Source organism: Rhinoderma darwinii, chromosome 1, assembly GCF_050947455.1.
Source record: "Rhinoderma darwinii isolate aRhiDar2 chromosome 1, aRhiDar2.hap1, whole genome shotgun sequence".
Classification (NCBI taxonomy): Eukaryota; Metazoa; Chordata; class Amphibia; order Anura; family Rhinodermatidae; genus Rhinoderma; species Rhinoderma darwinii.
The window spans coordinates 205,988,599-206,009,039 of record NC_134687.1 but is presented as its reverse complement, the minus strand read 5'-3'; the positions used below and the strand labels follow the sequence as shown (position 1 = coordinate 206,009,039).

At 41.5% G+C, this 20,441-nt stretch overlaps 1 protein-coding gene across 4 annotated transcripts in view; it reads right to left on the bottom strand.

The window, feature by feature from the left end:
• The window catches only part of WDFY3 (WD repeat and FYVE domain containing 3), a 242,538-nt gene that overhangs the window by 121,676 nt on the left and 100,421 nt on the right, over nt 1-20,441 (bottom strand). For all 4 annotated transcript variants that reach the window (XM_075861070.1, XM_075861080.1, XM_075861090.1 and 1 more), the window contains exons 7-12: nt 18,278-18,470; nt 15,197-15,383; nt 5,183-5,349; nt 2,737-3,204; nt 2,034-2,135; nt 121-314 (exon numbers count right to left, since the gene is read on the bottom strand). In XM_075861070.1, the coding sequence (XP_075717185.1) occupies nt 121-314; nt 2,034-2,135; nt 2,737-3,204; nt 5,183-5,349; nt 15,197-15,383; nt 18,278-18,470 (1,311 nt within the window). The remainder of the gene's footprint in view (nt 1-120; nt 315-2,033; nt 2,136-2,736; nt 3,205-5,182; nt 5,350-15,196; nt 15,384-18,277; nt 18,471-20,441) is intronic.

Sequence of the window (20,441 nt, the reverse complement as noted above, 5' to 3'; positions counted from 1 at the left end):
GAAGTAGTCATCATTGTTGCGAGTATTGCCATCTGTTAGTTGTTAGATACATTTTCTTGTATTTCACTGCAAGTGACAAGAAGATATAAAATAATCACAAGCATGTATGTAGCACCTTACCCTCAGAATGTCGGTCTTAAGCTGCAACTCTGTTGGTGGTGCCGAGTGCATCAGTCCTAATAGGGTCCCCATGTCATCATCTCCACTGGGAGACAACATCAATTGCTGGATCACCATGAGCGCGTGCTCTCTACATTGGGGGTACTTGACAATGTTATGAACACATCTTGCACCTCCAAACTCTCTGAAGACACCTAAAGAAACAAAAAGGTTAAAGTGACCATCCTCAACTTACATATAGATCAATACACAATATACTAGAAACATTACATGGCATTTGAATTTCACTATAATGCCTGTTTATATTATTTCACATAATGTCCATATCATCAACAAATAAGCAATATATTATTTGTGAAATAACGGAAATATTTTATATAAACTTCACCAGAAAGTGAACCTCTCAACGGTCAGCTTCAGGTGGAATTGTATCAGGACCAAGGTTGCAAATGTCTTTTTTTGGTGTGGAAAACTTATTGGAAAGCTATATATTAATGATAAAGAAAACGGTCTATAGCTCAGAAAAGTATTAGGAATACATTATCATAATGTGCTGGTCATTGGCTTAAGAGCAACTATCCTCGACCACTCTCAGGACACTCATCACAGACAACCCCTTTCAGATTGGAGCCGCCACTCGACTCCTAACAACCAACCATGGGGGGAACCGTCGGCCAGACAGGAGTTGTCCTCATGAAACATCCCCTCTTAACTTATGAAGAGGTAATGTATCAAAATCTATAGAGCGATCTAAATTCTCAGCATTTACTAAACTACTTCACAGACTATGGGCTACTATAAACTGTAGTCAGTCATTGAACGACATCCCGACACAGGCAAATAATACATTGCATAGCTAAAATAGGACCGTTTAAATGGAACCTGTCAGTTGGTTTCGAGACCCTGAAATACCAGCAAGTCGTCATGCAGCTGGCGTATAGTGTGACAAACCTGCCCACGTCAAAATGGGAATAATTCGTAAAGTAACTTACAACTTACTTTGGGGAGTCTGGAAGTAGCATCGGCTTCATGTGCACAATGAGCATGTGACGGATGTCGCCAGACTCCTTACCCGGACCCTATTCAGTAAGTTGTAATTACTTTACAAACTGTTCTCGAAACGTCCATTTTATGAGGTAGGCAGGTTTGGAACACTAAATCCCAGCTGCATAACGGTATACTGGCGATTTAGTGGATCCAAATGACTGACAAGTTCCATTCACAGCGGGCGCAAAGTTATGGACTTAAAAATTATATGTAAGTAACTACATGTAGATAAAATTTACTTCAGTGCCACGTACCAGGCTGCTTTACTACTCCATTGGGGCACAGCTACAATTATTGACCCTTATATAACGGCAGTCTGGGGTAGTCTGAACAGAGGCTTTGACTACTGCTGCCTCTTCCCCGTGCTTTATCCTGGGGTCATGCAGGTAACGCCCAACACAAGCTCAGAAAGAAGTTAGTGCATGATTTACATTACATCAAGGATACAATGGTTGTAAACTACAAGCACTAAACCATTAGTGAAAAAATAAGGTTATTAGGCACAAACTGAGGCAAACGTTTTGCCTTTTATGAAAATATCCAACCAACTTAAAGAAAATTAAACATTCGGCTTTTCCAGAATGGAAACTGCAAAGAGCATGACGGGGAGGGCAGGCGCTATACAGGACAACTTCCCAGGTAAAGGACGACCGGATTCATCCGATACCTGCACACTATTTTTAGCAAAACATAATAGTCAGTTTCCAGAAAGGAGACGTGAATAATAAATATCATTTTGCTTCCCTGGCTGTAATACATTTCTTCCACAAAGACATAATTGCATCACTATGTATTTAACCAAGTAAACACCAGATACATTTATTATATAGTAGGTCTTCTAGGTCAAGAATATGTGGCAAACTTACCAGCATTGGTATTTGATCCTTGTAGCAAAACTGTGAGAGTTTCCATTACCACTAACGCCAATTGCCTTTGGTCCTCAGTGGACTGTATTACAGTTGTGGATCCTGTTAAAAATAATTGTTTAGTAAATATTCATGACAAAGGAAACAATTTTGTTATGAACCATTATATGTGAAATGTGAACTTATGAAAGATACATAAAACCTCTATAAAAAATAAATAAATAGAGTATTTTGTTCAATGGGTTTATAGATGTAGAGAGAAGGCACCAAAATAAACCTCCTGGAAAGCGGTCTCATAAAAGTTTCATAGATTCAGAAATAAAAATGCAGAGCACACAGGACATACTTCTGTAGACTTTTGGAGCCAGTAAGAACCCTGCTAGAGCCAATTTGACAATTGTAGTGGCCCACTAAAAAGGGCTGCCATTGACATTGAGCAAAACAGTCTAAAAAGTTAGCCGCCAGTAGTGAATTTCATTGGCTACCTGGCTCCTGGGTTGTGTCCAGCAATGCATTAGTGTATCTCTCCCTAAATAGTATAAATCAATGTGGAGGCGAAGAAAAAAAACAATAATGATGTGAAATGGTCTCGTAATATAAATACTGCACAAAATAGTAAGCATATGCAAAAAGTACAAAAAAATTCTTCGTTATAATACCACTTTCATCGTGTTAAAATAAAAGCAAAGAATTAGGACTATACCTTGTTCAATATACGCCTGAGCAGGGTCTTTCAAAACAGCAGCATACTTGTGCAAAAGGTTGACCATTACTTCCAAGAGTCCCACCTCTTTGAAGACATCTTTAAAAATGTGGTGGTGCCGAATAAATTTTAGAAGAGTCTTGGTTGCAATAATGCTACAGGAAAAAGAGGTGTTGGACTTTAAGAGGATGCTGACACTTATCAGTTCTTTGCAAGGGATATAGTTCAAGCTGAAAACTACAAACTCAAGCATCTCAAAGTATTTCACTTGTGCATCAGGCAGCTTGGCAATCCTCTCGCCAAACTGAGACAGCGTGTGCTGGGATTCCAGAATGAAGTAATTGGCGTTGTCGGACATGTAAATATTGGTGATGGCATCCAAGATAATCTGTGAAAGGTAGCAGGTCTTTGCTTTAAGAAACGCATTTTGTAGGACTGAAAAGGCTTGAATGTTCCTCACACTTAAACCTGAAAATAAACATAAAAATATTGTTTATGTATATAACATTTTCAAACACAAAACTCCCCAAGAGACCAATAACTGATGCAGTTTGTTAGCGTCCGAATACTTGTGTGTCAAACCTTTGGCATTGTATGCTTCTCTGCCTAGCAAACACTATCACAAGGAACCAGTCTTTTGGGGTTTACGAAATAAAGCAAATAGCAGGTAGTTAGGCAAAGATACGGCAGTATTTGGTCAGTATTTTGCAATATCAGGAGTGGGTCCAAAATACGGAAAGAGGTACAAATCTTTCCATTACATTCCTTCTCTGTTATGTTCCACTCCTGGTTTTGGCTTACAAATACTGGTGCATAATCTGAACCAAATAGGCAAGTGTAAGTGTGGCCTAAGAAGAAGCAGACCTCCTAAACGTTGGCTTGTTTAGTAATTTGATGGTACTAAATGTTATAGTGCAGTGGTCCCAACACAGTGGGATCACTACAAGATGAGAGGAGTTCTTCAGGTTGATGCGCCATCATGCATTGCTGTACTAGACCGTGACAATGACTAGACAGTGTCCTAACCATATATCTTATGCGGGCCTCCAATGGTGTGAACCAATACACGCTATATATTTATATACAAATATACCACCATGCAGACTTTATTACAGAAGCATACCTTCTCAAAGGACCTCCATTGTACTGACATGTAAGGCCCTACTCACATCACATTATTGCCCTACGTTTATCTTGTACGCCGGGAAAGCTTCCGACGTACAAAATAAACATGTTCATAGGGCTCCATTATCTCGATGGAGACCAAAAGAGTGTCCTTTTGGCCTCCGTCGGGTAAATCTACCTTTTCTTTTGAAGGATGGAATAGCGCACAAGACTATACTATTCGATCCTGAGGGATCGTACTAAAAAACCGTATACCACACGGTATACGTTTTTGTTTTTTTTGTTTTTTTTAACATGGGAGACGATGGATGACTGATGACACTGTATGGCATCCATCACAGGTATACCTTAAACGGTGTCATCAGGAGCAGTGCTATAGTCCCCTTGCAGAACACTAGCTGATGCTCTGCTTGGGGGACTCCAGCAATAGGATACTCCTGAAGTCACTGTCGATATATGGACAGTGACGCCAGGAGCCGTGTTGTGAGTCCCAGGGCAGAGCACTAGCTGTTGCTCTGCCAGGGACTCCAGCGCTATCGAAGCTCTTGAAATCACTGTCCATATATAGAACGTGATGTCAGGAGCTTCATCAGCGCTGTAGTCCCTGGGAAGAGCGCTAGTAGATGATCTGCCCCGGGACTATGGCACTGGGAAAGCTACTGAAGTCACTGTTCGTATATGGACAGTGACGTCAGGACATTTCTATTGCTGGAGCCCCCGAGCAGAGCATCAGCCTGCGCTCTGCTCCGGGACTAGAGCACTGCTCCGGATGTCACTGTCCATATAAGTACAATGACATCAGGAGCTTTCCCATGGCGACGTATTCTACTGTATGCCATACAGTGGGATACATTTGGGCCTTTTGTCGGAGGTATACATCAGGGGGGGGGGGGGTTGTCTTCCCAACGTAAACCTCAAATGGTAGACCTTAACGTGATGTGAATGGGGCCTTACACAAACTACCTGAAAAGTACACAAATGTTTTATGCCAAATAAACAATTGTTTTCTACTTTTTCATTAAGAAACTGCACAAACCTTAGCTAATATTTAAAATCACACTGCAAAAAGGACCCTAAAAAGCAGACAAAATTGCATAAAGAAAGACACTCCAAGCTATTAGGGTACGTTTAAGTAGTACAGATAATATACACTAGAACTATATTATTATGTGATTTTCTCCTTCCATATAAATAGGTTTATTAAGTTAGTTTTTAGGACTACAAACTTTGCATGATACAACCGTGTTGCGGACAAAAGCTACCATAACACAATACACAAGGCTATTTTAATTTGGAAAAACACGTAAATTCAGCTTCTTACCTTTTCCCGCAGGCTGTGGGACAGCAAAGCCTGGCAACAAAAAAGGTGCCCCTGTGGTTAAACCAGCTGGTTTCAGTTCATTGACACCATATGTTGTTAAAGAAGTAATTAGGTTAACCAAGTCCTTCAGTGCATCTTTGGATTCGTTCTCTTTAGCTTGCTCTAGCCTACAGGAAAGACAGCGTTACATTTCATTCATGCAGTATGCGTTTAATTGCACCTAAATGTAGACCATAATATTACTTGGTGGCACAGCAAGACATATGGTGCCAGGGGAAAACACACACACACACAGTTTTATAGGCATACTTTTCAGTCTGTACAATAACATGTTCAAGTACATGCTGTTAAAGGGAACCTTTAGTCATCCGTTTTTACTCCCCTAAAGGGGTCCTCACCATGCTCTAGGTCATGTAAAGACCTTTCTAAACGTATGCTTGTTTGTCCCCAGTAGCGCAGCATACCTTACAAAAAAAAGTGTTAAAATGTCCAACGTCATATGTAAATGAGGCCTAAAGTGTCACTCGAAAGTGTCAGGAATTTTCACCGATAACCCAACCCCTCTTTTCTTAATTGACGTGGATGACGCCTTGTGTCATCCACACTCTTCTCCAAATCTCACGCTTATGTCGTACTGCAGTGAATCAGCACATGCGTTTTAGGAGATCCCGGTCGTAGGCCGAGGCGTTTCATTCCCCTCTGTGCATATGCCGGTCCTCATCTACGCTCAATGGGGAAATCGCTGCCAACCACTACTACCCCAGAAAATAGACGGGAACCGGCGCATGTGCAGAAGTAAATTAAAGCCCGTCCCACAACAGGGAGTTCACTGCAATATGACACAAGCACAACATTTTAAAAGGAGTGTGGATGGCGCAAGAGGAGTCATCCATGTCAATCAGGGAAAAATGGGTAGGGTTAGCTCTGAAAACGCCAGACACTACCAGAGTATACGCCCAGTGGACACATCAGGCCTCATTTGCATACAGCACAGAACATTTTAGAAACTTTTTAGAAGGCATGCTGCGATACTGGGGACAATTAGGTATGCATTTAGAAAGATCTTTACATGACCTAGAGTATGAAGGGACCACTTTAGGGGTGTAACAAGACATTTACAGTATTGTTTTCTATACACTACACATACGATTGGCCACCTCGAACTAAATAACCAATTATGATTTCCTTTCACTTTAACCTAAATATCAAAAGTACTTGAACAAATATGCAGTTTCCCTCAATGGCTCATGGTTCATGTACATAGACCTTGTTGTGCAAATCATTAGTAATGGAATAACACAGTTAGAATATTTGGTATTTTAATAGAACATACCAGTTCAGCTCTAACTAGTTAAAATATCAAATATATATACCATTAATGTGGAAGAAGACAGCTGCATATTTTAGATTCGCTCTTTGGCCATTGACATATTAAATTTGGCAAGTGCTTCAAGTTTCTCATAAAAAGTCACTTGCGAGGTTATTTTCAGTAAATGAAAAGGTTACAAACTGGAATACCGGATATCGGAGGAGACGATGTGGAAGACTCAACCATAGCTAACTTCAATTGAAAAATCCCTTTTAAGTCTTCCATGGGCTTAATTGTATATTTTCATATATAGACTACGGTAAATATTAAAGAAGGACTTCACTTATGAAAAACCCAAATAATAAAAAAAAAAACCTTCAAAGTAAAAGCATGCACATATCCCTCCTAGGGCTACTGCCATCTGAAGCAAGACGAATGTTAGCATGAAATAAAGGACATTTCAAGGAATGCTGGGTGCACGATAACACCAAAACAAGGTGATGGGCATAGATCTATAATAATTTTTAAAAAACGCACTGCTGGTCAATTTCTGAGCATTTTTCCGCAGCGTGTGGATGAGGTTTGTTCAAATCTCATCCACTCTGCTGCTACGGTATTATGCTGCGGATTTTCCAGGGTATTTGTGCTACGTGTGAACTCACCCTTAAAATTTAATTTTAGACAACAGGAACGGGATTAAACACATCACGATGGGACAGATTTACGAATATGGACTATGTGTGACAAATTTGTCACAGTGGCTCATGCTAGATGATAATTTTTGCGCACCTTTAGGACACTTCTGTCTAACTTTATAGCACCTCTTGGTTGGCCCGACGTACACGCTAAACGTGTCCTAGGGCTCCATTAGCCTGGTATACGTAGATACACGTTATTTGTTTTTCTCTAAAGTATCCTATACCGTAGCATATTATGCTATTTTACACAAAAATGTCTATTATGTGCAATACTTTTTTTTGGGAGTCTAGGGATAACGTATGCCACTGTATCCGTCACCCATAACTATAATAGTATCCGTTTAATGTATTGATCATGAAAAGGGACATGAGAGTTACAACATATACGTTAAACATATCCCATAATAGTCTATGGGTGATGGATGGCTCTGTTAGTCACAGCCTTTGTTTAACATAGTTGTTAGAAGCTTTGCCCGGTATATACAGTAAACCAAAAAGATGTGATGTGAAAATAGCCTAACTCATGCCAATATATATTGTAACGGTGTAGCTATAGATATTGCAGAAGTAGCAATCAGAACCAAGACGCATCAGAATGAAGGCCTATACTTATACCAGCCATATAAGAAATCAGGATTACAATAAGGCGTTGAAGAGGTAAACATTCATTTTACCTGGCTAGGCAGAGTGATCTCACTATACAAATGGATATACCTTATAATAAATAACTTCCATATAAAAGGCCAACATTACAGGAGGTATGTAACATCAATGGCGGAAGTGGGCACAGGTAAAGCATCCAGGTTTCTTTTACCTTTATTTTTTTTTTTTTTTACCATGGCCCAGGACATTTGAGTTTTTGTAGATTCCCCAGGTTGGTACACATCAGTTTAGTTTAATGTTTGTGAACAGTGGCCAGTATAAATACACTGCTCCAAAAAATTAAATCACACATTGGATCTCGATGTATGAAAGATTTAAGTTGAAAATCTTTACGGATATAAATTGTGTAGTTCATGGAGAACAAAATTATGTATCAACGGTCAATGAAAGCCAAACTCAAAAACAAAATTGAGGGCTTGTATTAAAATCACCCCAAAAATGTAAGTAAAAAGTTAAAAATCATCACAGGCGGATCTAATTTGCATGAATTTCATCCTGGCAACTCATATTAAGACTCAGTAGTGTGTATGGCTCCCACATGTCTGTATACACTCCCGACAATGTCTAGGCATGCTCTTGATAAGACGGAGGATGGTGTCCTGGGGGGGGGGGGGGTATCTCCTCCCAGACCAAGATGAGGGCATCAGTGAGCTCCTGGACTATCTGTGAAACTACTTGGTGCCGTCGGTTGCCCTGATTCATGATGTCCTAGAGGTTCTCAATTGGATTCAGGTATGGCGAACATGAGGGCCAGTCAATGGAATTAATCTCTCGTCATGCATGAACTGCCTACACACTCAGACTACATGAGGCTGGGCATTGTCCTGCAACAGGAGAAACCCAGGACTCGCAGAACCAGATTAAGGTCTGACAACGGCTCTAAGAATTTCATCCCGGTACCCAAAAGCAGTCAGGGTGCCCTTGGCTATCACACGGAGGTTGGTGAAACAATCCAAGGATATGACTCCTCAGACCATCACTGACCCAACCCCAAATCGATCATGCTGGTTGATGTTGAAGGCAGCATAACATTCACCACAGCGTCTCCAGACTCTTTCACGTCTGTCGCATGTGCTCAGTGTAAACCTGCTCTCATCTGTGAATGCCAATCAAACTGCACGGTGCTGGGCTGTGAGCACAGGCCCCAGTACAGGACGTCGGCCCTCATTCCACCCTCAGAAAATCTGTTTCTGACAGTTTGGTCAGAAACATGCACAACAGTAGCCCGCGAAAGGTAATTTTGTAGTGCTCTGGCAGTGCTCCTTCTGTTCCAACTTGAACAAAGGAGCAAAAACCGGTCCTGCTGATGAGTTGATGCCCTTCTGCGGCCCTGTCGAGCTCCCCTCGTGTAACGGCATGTGTCATGGTATCTCTTCCATGCTCTCGAGACTGCGCTCGGAGACTCAAACTTTGTTGCGATGGCATGTTTGGATGTGCCAGCCTGAAGGAGCTGGGCTACCTGTGCAACCTGAATGGGCTGCAGATACCGCCTCATGCTACCAAGAGTGACAAGGACACTAGCAAATTGCAGAACTAGAGATAAACAGTCAGGAAGAATAAGGAGAGAGAAATGGTCCGTGGTCACCACCTGCAAAATAATTTCCTTTTTGGGGGTTGTATTGCTGTTGCCTTTCCAGTGCACCTGTTGTCACTCTAATTTCCACCAAAGCAGGTGAGATTGATTTGGGGTTATACCACAATGGTTAGGTGTTCCCTTAATTTATTTGGGCACCACACATACAGTTACATTCATGGCACATAAGAAGCTGACAACCATGCAGAGAAACATCTATCTATTGGTAATAGGACAGTGATGCTTCTGCTTTGGTTTGGTTTGTGGTTCTTTGAACGTCACACATCTGTCCGCTCGTTCACCAGGCTTGTATTTCAGAGTGTGAAGCATCGGGCACCTCTGTGATAAGAAGCTTTTGTCAGAGTATAATTGCTGCTCCAATCTGGTTACCACAGTGTTCAGATAAAGAGAACATTCAGAACAATCGAAGGGAACAGCTTTCTGTGTGCACCGACATTTATCAGTGCAGTAAAACCTGTGGACATTTGGATCTACAGCTGAAGTAAAGGGGATTAGTTCTTTACATCTGCAATCAGAAGATCGCTACCAATTATTTGCTAAATAACGGCTTTCAGGTAAAACATCCATTACTCATCTTATCCTTTTTCCAACAGAATAAGTAAATATTAAAACATAAAAGTTAAAAGGACCTAATTTTACCTTATTAAAGAGGCTCTGTCACTAGTTTAGTAATTACCAATCTCCTAGCTAATTAATAGGCGCCGTCACACTGATAATTCTAGTGAAAATTGTGTCCCAAAAAGTTTATGAGTTTAAAAGTTGAGAGCATTTTTCTAAATATGTAAATGAGCCCTTATTAGACAAGTGGGAGGTAACAGCAGCGATTCTCCTGAGGTGGAGCTTCCTCACAGCCTCTGACGCTGTCCTATCAGCATGAAGCTGCTTCACACAATATGAGAGACTCAGGCTACACTGGACAAGTGGGTGTCAACAGCAGCGATTCTCCTGAGGTGGAGCTAACTCACAGCCTCGGACGCTGTCCTATCAGAATGAAGCTGCTTCACACATTGTGAGAGACTGAGGCTGTTCAATTAGTGGTTCTGGTGGCATATGAAAGTTGAGATTCTAATCTTTCATATGACACCAGGATCGCAGTTCTAGCTGTGAAACAACCGAAGATGTCGCCAGTTGAATACATAGTAGGGAATGGAAGCTGTATACTATATGATCACACGGTGTTGCTGGGCAGGGAATGGGGAGAAGCTGTAAGACTATTGGACAGCGTCATACAGAAACCATCACACTGCCCAGAGTGAAAAGAAAGAGTCACCTCCTATTAGAGCCACATTAGAATATTTAGAAAAATGCTCATAACTTTGCAAATAATAAACGTTTTTTTTTTAAAACAAATCACACTGCCGTTATCAGCATTATAGCGCCTATTAGATTAGTTAGGAGATAGGGAATTAATAAACTGGTGACAGATCTTCTTTAAAGGGCATCTTCTCCAAAAATCAAAATCACCATTAAAGGCTATGCAAACTTTTGATGGTGTTTTCTTTTTATATATATAATATATGTAATGCATCCTTGACATTTTTTTGATACACATTGAAAATTGTATTTAGACATTGTCCTATAGCTTCTATGTATCCACTATATATTAAAGCTGCATAATGCCGCTTTAAGTTGAAACAGTCAGTCGCTGGGCTGATGGCTCGGTTGACAGCGGCTCCTGTGTGCCTCTGACACAAACGCTTACCCTAAGGGTATGTTCACACGTAGTCAACAAAAACGTCTGAAAATCCAGAGCTGTTTTCAAGGGAAAACAGACCCTGCTTTTCAGACGTTTTTTTACCAACTCGCATTTTTCGCGGCGTTTTCGCGGCGTTTTTTACGTCCGTTTTTGGAGCTGTTTTCATTGGAGTCTATGAGAAAACAGCTCCAAAAACGTCCAAAGAAGTGTCCTGCACTTCTTTTGACGAGGCTGTATTTTTACGCGTCGTCGTTTGACAGCTGTCAAACGACGACGCGTAAATAACAGGTCGTCTGCACAGTACGTCGGCAAACCCATTCAAATGAATGGGCAGATGTTTGCCGACGTATTGGAGCCCTATTTTCAGACGTAAAACGAGGCATAATACGCCTCGTTTACGTCTGAAAAAAGGTCGTGTGAACATACCCTAATACCGAACAAACCTAAGTTAACCAATATGGAAATACAGTGCTCTGAGAGCTCATCTCACAGCTTTCTAAGGGTATGTTCACACGGGCTATTTTCAGCCGTTTTTTGGGGTCGTAAAAGCCCCCCGAAAAATGGCTAAAAATGCGGGGGCTGACTAACTCCAAACATCTGCCCATTGATTTCAATGGGAAAAACTGCGTTCCTTTTCCATGGAGCGTTTTTTACGCGGCGGTTTTTAAAAACAGCCACGAAAAAAAGCGCCTCATAAAAAGAAGTGCATGACACTTTTTAAACCGTTTTTGGAGCCGTTTTTATTGACAATAGAAAATCAGCTCCAAAAACGGGCGTAAAAAAACGCAGCAAAAAAAGCTAGTTGCTTAAAAAAAAACGGCTGAAAATCAGAGGCTGTTTTCCCTTGAAAACGGCTTTGTATTTTCAGCCATTTTTTGTTAAGCGTGTGAACAAAGCCTTAGGGTCTGGAGATATGCAATATGCAGTGGAGAATCCTTTGCTCTAGTAATGCTTTTTAAACTTGGTAGGTTTACCATTAAAGAGGCTCTGTCACCAGATTTTGCAGCCCCTATCTGCTATTGCAGCAGATAGGCGCTGCAATGTAGATTACAGTAACGTTTTTATTTTAAAAAACGAGCATTTTTGGCCAAGTTATGACCATTTTCGTATTTATGCAAATGAGGCTTGCAAAAGTACAACTGGGCGTGTTGAAAAGTAAAAGTACAACTGGGCGTGTATTATGTGCGTACATCGGGGCGTGTTTACTACTTTTACTAGCTGGGCGCTCTGATGAGAAGTATCATCCACTTCTCTTCAGAACGCCCAGCTTCTGGCAGTGCAGATCTGTGACGTCACTCACAGGTCCTGCATCGTGTCGGCACCAGAGGCTACAGTTGATTCTGCAGCAGCATCAGCGTTTGCAGGTAAGTAGCTACATCGATTTACCTGCAAACGCCGATGCTGCTGCAGAATCTGTAGCCTCTGGTGCCGATGTGTCCTCGCTCGTCTGACACGATGCAGGACCTGTGAGTGACGTCACAGCGTGATCTCTGGAGAACACGGCTGTGTCTGCACTGCCAGAAGCTGGGCGTTCTGAAGAGAAGTGGATGATACTTCTATACACAACGCCCAGCTAGTAAAAGTAGTAAACACGCCCCGATGTACGCACATAATACACGCCCAGTTGTACTTTTACTTTTCAACACACCCAGTTGTACTTTTGCAAGCCTCATTTGCATAAATACGAAAATGGTCATAACTTGGCCAAAAATGCTCGTTTTTTAAAAATAAAAACCTTACTGTAATCTACATTGCAGCGCCTATCTGCTGCAATAGCAGATAGGGGTTGCAAAATCTGGTGACAGAGCCTCTTTAAGGATTTCAGGAAAGCTGGACAACACTTTGTACAAGCTCTATTGGATCCAATATTGGTGGACACCTTGCTTTTCTTAAAACCTTTGGCATTTTTTAAAACCCATTTACATAGGACAATTTTATTCCTGACTTGAACATGGGAGCCATAATTGATTACAATGGAAATTAAAAAGTAAAAAAACAAAAAAAAACTTCTGCCTTCATCGTCCACGTAAACGGGTCATTAGTTATATATTTAGTCTGATCAGACAGTCATGTGTTGCTCCCACACGTCTCATACAGTCTATAGCAGGGGTCAGCAACCTATCGCACTGGTGCCGCAGCCGGCGCGCATGACATGGTTTGCTGGCACACTTCCCTCTCCCGGTGTCCAGTTCTGCTGTGTGCTTGGGGGTGCTGAACACAGGGAAAGAGACCGGCGCTTCATTATGCGCTTGGCAGCACTGGTCACCAGGAAAGAAAGCAGTGCTTCATTGTCACTTCTGAACACTCGGCAAGAACACAATGCAGCACTGCTCTCGCTCTCCTGGTGATCAGCACCACAAGGCGTTCAGTAACCAATCTGTAAAAGAAGAGAGTTAGCAAAAGTTGCCAGCTCTCTCTCCTGTGTGCATCCTCCCAAGCTGGTGTTTAGTAGCCGTGGTCTCTCCTATGTGCACCCCACCCACCCAAGCTGGTGCTCAGTAGCCAAGGTCTCTCCTATGTGCCCCCCCAAGCTGGTGTTCAGTAGTCGCTCTCTCCTGTGCGCATCGCCCTCCAGCTGGTGTTTAGTAGCCGCGGTCTCTCCTACAGGCACCCCCCCCCCCAAAGGTGGTGTTCAGTAGCCTTGTATACGCCACAGATGAATCATCTTTGCAAAGAAAGTCAGGGAAAAGGGTCCCACTGAAATGTTAGTTTAATTAACGGATTCATTGATTTATGTCACATACGTGGTAACAGTTTGTCTTATATGGCTTTCATGTTTGCATGGCACACGGAGTACTTCATCTTTGATTTATTTATTTTTTATCGGCACGCCATACAGAAAAGGCTGGCTACCCCTGGTCTATAGGTTAGCAAGAAGGGCAGAGGGAGTGTATTAACATGACTACAGGATCAGACTACACAGAGGGTTTGTTTGTAGTCTGTAACCATAGAGACACATAGATCTGCATAAAAGTTGTATACATAAAACCGTAGGGTTTTTTCTTAAATCAAGACGATTTGCAACTTATTGGCGCTTTAAAAGCAAGCATATCACGTGTTCCTTACGGAGGAAAAATAAACAACTCAACTTTGATTTTTTTTACTATAACTGCTAGCAATTAGCTTATTACCTTGAATACAGAAGAGGAGTGACATGCATATCAAGTGGTCTTTCAGCCTATGATTTACTTAAGAACTAAACTTCTCCTCACCATTTCTATAGTGATGTAGCAAGAGATGCCAATCCACTTAAAGGTTGATAACAAATCCCATGGAACGGTGGACATTGATTTGAACACTTCTGATATATAATATGATTGTGAGGAGTAGGGCTTGAAAAGGGTATTTCCACCACTGACATTAAAAGGATAGGTCATCACTTTCTGATTATCCCTACCACTCCCACGCTAATGGAATATAATATTGATATGCCATCAAACCCCTTCAAGCACTAAATCACATGAGCTTCTTAATGTCTAGAGACAAGTAAAAGGTTCTGTTCTCTCGAGAAACAGGGGGTTTGAGTTATGGAAACTTCAAACATACAGGTTTCCAGAACACCATTTCATTCCAATGGGGTACTCCCACTTTTACCCTGAATAAGATACAAGGAACTGTTCTCAATATCAAGGAGGGTCCAAGCTGCAGGACCCCCACCAACTAACACAAACGTCATAAAAATAAATTGTAAAAAAAAAACCTGCGATGAACAGTTGTTAAAAGTGGGTTCTTTCAAGGCTGCATATCCACATAACATGGTTTCATCTGGTTAGGACAACCCTGTTTTAGTTTACAGGTTCTCAAATAAGCGGATCACGAGGAGGGTCTCACTAGTGGCCACTCTAGTGACCAATGCCGTGCTGAATGCAGCTTTGGGTTGTCGCCAACAGAAGGGGTTACTGATTAGCGGACCCCCATATTAGCTAAACACCCCCTTATAGAGCATACGGTTAAATATTTTTATAAAATCAGACATCCCCTTTAGGAATAGTTACACATATTAAATGATTTATAAATCAGCACAACCACATTATTGTGCTTTTAATAGGTTTACCTCAGTAGGAGGTCAGAGAGGAAGACGTATCCTTGGCATATTCGGAAGTCATCCAGCAGTGTCTGAGATACATCACTGGAGTCTTTTAGGAAACAGGAGAGCCCTGCAAACATCTCCACAATCTCCAGGGGGGACAGATCATTTGACTGCTGCATGTTTTGGACACATGTGGCCAGGCATTCTTTCTCTGTAGGAGAACAGGTGACGTAAATTCAGCAACATAGTTTAAAATAGACATGTAGCACCTATTTTAAAAAGGGACACTTAATAAATGAAGCGTGTCATTTCTCTTCCTGCATGGCTGTATGCTCTGGTTGAGCTGACCATGTTTTCTTCCGAGGGATGACTCATTCCCTCCAGTATGGAAGAGTCAGAGTCAAGACAAAGGAATTGGTGAAACGGTCTAATTTGCAGGCAGATTAAAATCTCACTTTTATTCCTCCTGTGTTCAAAAAACAGTTTAAGGCTATGTTCACACGGGGTATTTTGCCGAGTTTTTTGACGCGGAAACCGCGTCGCAAAACTCGGCAGAAACGGCCCGAGAACGCCTCCCATTGATTTCAATGGGAGGCGTCGCCGTCTTTTTCCCGCGAGCAGTAAAACTGCCTCGCGGGAAAAAGAAGCGACATGCCCTATCTTCGGGCGCTTCCGCCTCCGACCTCCCATTGACTTCAATGGGAGGCAGGAGAAAGCGTATATCTCGCTGTTTTATGCCCGCGGCGCTCAATGGCCGCGGGCGAAAAACGGCGCGATAATTGCCGCGAAAATCGGCGTGCAGGGAGAGGAATATCTGCCTCAAAGTTCCAAACGGAATTTTGAGGCAGATATTCCTCCCCCAAAATACTCCGTGTGAACATAGCCTAAAGGGGATCGGTCACTAGTTTAGTAATGCCCTATCTCCTAGCTAATCTAATAGGCGCTGTCACACTGATAATGCTGGTGAGAATGGTGTACCAAAACGTTTATAATTTTAAAAGTTATGAGCTTTTTTTCTAAATATGTAAAATGAGCCTTTATTAGACAAGTGGGAGGTAACAGCAGCGATTCTCCTGAGGTGGAGCTACCTCACAGCCTCTGACGCTGTCCTATCAGCATGAAGCTGCTTCACACACAGTATGAGAGACTGAGGCTGGAGGGAAGGGGGACCACTTCAAATAGCCATATCTCGGGCTGTGGACCACCTAGAACATATGGCATATGAAAGAGGAGATTCTAATTTTTCATATGGCACCAGCTCTAGCTGTGAAACAACCGGAGATGTCACCAGTTGAAAACACAGACGTGTATGGAAGCTGTATACTATATGATCAAACGGAGTTGCTGGGCAGGGAAGGGGGAGAAGCTGTATGCTGATTCAACAGCGTCATACAGAAAACATTACGCCGCCCAGAGTGAAAAGAAAGAGTCACCTCCTATTTGGCAAGTATAGCAATATTAGCATATTTAGAAAAATGCTCATAACTTTGCAAATAATAAACATTCTTGAAATTTTTTTTACACTGTAGTTATCAGTAGCAAAGCGCCTATTCGATTAGTGAGGAGATCGGGAATTAATAAACTAGTAACAGATTCTCTTTAAAAAGGGAACATACATATAAGTCTTTTTAAGTCAATTTTATGAAAAGAGGTCACGGCAAAATCATTAAAAGTTCACCAGAAGCTGGCGTTTGGGTGCCATACTTATATAATTCTAAATTACATGTAACATGAATTTATAACAATCAATACCCGGGTTATAAGGATCAATATGCTTCATGCGACACTATACAGGGAGGAATGTTCTGTCATCGTATCACCTGAATCACACTTTTTTAAGATCTGGAAGGATTATAGTTCACTATTACAGAATGACAACTTTAAGACAAGGTTCATACGAGTATGGCCGAGAAAGTAGCCAAGTGTCACATCCCCAATAAAATATACAAAACCACACGTTTTAGTGCAAAGTGTTTAAGTGGTTTTTGGTGCAACAGCAGTTTACTTAATTTGAGAAATGTCACATTAAAAATGATGTCCTTTTGAAAAACGAAACTAAAAACAAAATGCACGTGTTTTCTTTATGTATTTTTTTTATCCCATTTATTTCAATGGGCAAATAATCACCACAACAATGTCTGGGATGAAACTCCCTGCTGATAAAATAAAACAGAGACGGGAATTCATAATTTTGCATTGTTGAACATGTAACACCCCGTTAATTCTGTATTTTACATGTAAAACTCTGAACTACACATACAAATGCCTTGTGTGAACTCGACCTGTTAAAATTATTTAAAATAACTAAACATTAATAGTGCATTTAGTTTTATTTAATGTCCATTTACTCGGCCCAATATAGGCCGTGAAAGCGAGCGCCGATCAACGAGACAGTTTCTTGATCGGCGCTCGTTTGCTCCTGTCACAAGGAAGAATGATCATTTATGTATAGGGAAGAGCGCTCATTACTCCGATCGTTCATCCCCATACATTTCCATTATGTCAGCAGCACATCTTCCGGTTTACAGAGGGAGAGGTGCTGCCAACTAGTGACCATTTTATTGGCTGCATAAACAAGCAGATCGTTCAACGCGTGTTTACTTAGGGAAATGATCAGAAATGAGCATTCGTATGAACAATTGTTTGCTCGATCCTTGGCACGTGTAAAAGGGAATTTAGTCATTTTATACATTTAAATTGTGTTGTAGGTTTAATTTACTTTTTGTAGGCAGATTTCACTGAAACTGCCCCACCCTCATTACAGGGTAAGCTTTACAAAAGAGTCAAATGAGTCTGGAGACAACACCAGCTCACTCCCTTCTACCAGATAACAATACCTCTTCACTCAGCCCTAGGTCAGATATTTACAATCTTCCCTTGGGTATTGTCAATGTGAAAGCTGCTTATCTAGACTCAGGCAGTAAAGATTTGTGATTTTGTCAATAACCTACTTCCTACTAATGATAATAACGTGATAATATCCAGTTTCCCTGCATATTGTACAAGGAAATGCTCTCTGTAGAGTAGCCTATTTTACTGATATGAAACCATCAATATTTCATAATTTGTATGGGGATAGACGCAGAAAAATAAAAGAATACTTACCATGTATATACTTCACCACATTTAAACTAAGTCCATGTCGAGAAATGGTCATCAAGACTTCACCAGCACTTTTTCTCCAAGGAAGGTTGTAGGGGGGGCACCAGGATGTTATTGCACTGAAGAGGAGCTGAAGGTCATCTTTTTGAGCTAGCTCCTCAGCTGGAGATACATAGCTACACAACTTCACTAATATCTGTCAAGAATTTGTTTTACAATTGTAAGTACAGGAGAAGACATACAATGATGTTTTTATAAGAAATTATACAAATAAATTCGCATTACAATTTCGACAATTTATATTTTGTGTAATAAACATGTCTTGTGCCTATAGTGCTTAGCGTTACAATAGAATATATTTATTTGATTGTTCTTCATACGTTCAATAGTGGTTTTTGTCAATCTAATGAACATATTAATTTGATTGTTAATTTGTATAACAAAATGATTATGTAAATAAAGGCCTTTCCATTTTTATCACAGTATACCTTCAGTGAATACATAAACAGGAGAAACATACTAAGGGGTATTTCCATCTTCGCATATTCTAACAATATGCCATAACATTCCTTTAAAAAAAAGGGACAGAGCTTTCTTTGTCAGCTTTCCAGCACATGGATGCTTTTTGACACCCACTATGAAGGGAACTGCAGCAAAGCTCAATTCAAGTGAATGAGACTTTGTTGTAGTTTGCGGCACAGCGGAGTGGTCGGGAGTGTCATTGTTCAAGGAGAAACTATGACGGAGCCACAGTGCTTAACCAGCACCATGGCCCCTTCATTTTGAGGATCATGGGGTCCTGGCAATCAGAGCCCCACTGATCAGAAAGTGACAGCATTTCTTAGAGAAATGCCTTTACTTCCTATAGTGTGAAAACCCCCTTTAAAGTAGACAATTGACTCGGCGGTCCTAAAATTGCTCCACCAAGACTACAAAGTCATCTAAATGACAGAAGCAGTAGATAGCCACAAGATTCATTTTGAGGGGTGGTATAAAAGTTGCTGTTAGAGTCTTTGAAGAGTTCTTGTGTGCAGATCGTCTGCTCTTATGAGACGGACTGCCTTTAACGGTAAAAATGTTTTAAAAACTATTAGGAAAAGTTTTATGCAGAAAAGCTCACACGGCAGATCATTTGGGAGAGAGGGGTTATATAGGTTTGCTTACTAATGTATCTTGATGGAAAGGAATATGGAAGCTATTTCTATCCGTACACTTTCCAATCTGCATCATTATTTTAACGTCCGTGGTCACTGACCACTAACTCCTTCCATCCAGTCGACGGCCTTCTCTCCAGAGATGTCTGCACATGCGGCCGTCCTATTCCAGTGACCGCCAGGGTGCACTCGCGACCTCAGTCCAGACTTAAGAAGCCAAAGCGCACGCAGGTGGGAGATTGAGCCAATTGCTCCCAGAGCACCCTGGGATATAAGAAGGGCTGTGTCCCTCCCTGTAATGCCTGAGCGTTGTTTGTCGTATCCAAAGTTTGTCTATGCAAATGGTCTCCTAGTGTTTTCCAGTTCCCAGTGTTCCCCGTACCTGTATACTGTAATCCGTGCTATCCTGTTCAAGTGCCGTGCTGAGCTGTAGTCGTGCTGTGCTGTATTCCACGCCTGTCCTGCTACTCCACGCCTGACATCTACCTTCTGCCTAGTCCCAGCCGAGCCTGTCTTACTACTGTCCGAGCTGCCACAGGTAAACTATACGAACTATAGACTGTGACCTGCGCCCTGTTGGCCAGCTGCCATACCGCCAATGCGGTACGGCCCAGTGGGTCCACGAACCCAATGTGACAATTATCATCATAATTCATTGCCATAATTTAGCTACCTGCTACAAGGAAATGCGAATAGAACTGCTTTTATAGAATACTTGGCCGTAATTGGTTTATAACCGATTTTCTGTCAAGTCTTAACGTAGAACATTGAGCCTGCACTACTGAACAATTGTGATGACCACATGTCTCCTTCTAATTTCTGTCTGGTGCAGTGTTGTCATGGGGGACCTTGGGTTATAAATATCTAAAATTATTATTATAATGACAAATATGTGTATACATATTGGAGGTGTCATGTGAACAGTGGTTTGAATCCTCACAGGTTCTCCATGACAACACAGCAACCGAAGGACCATGATGTCATCGGATTCCCTCAGTAGTGCAGCTCGGCCT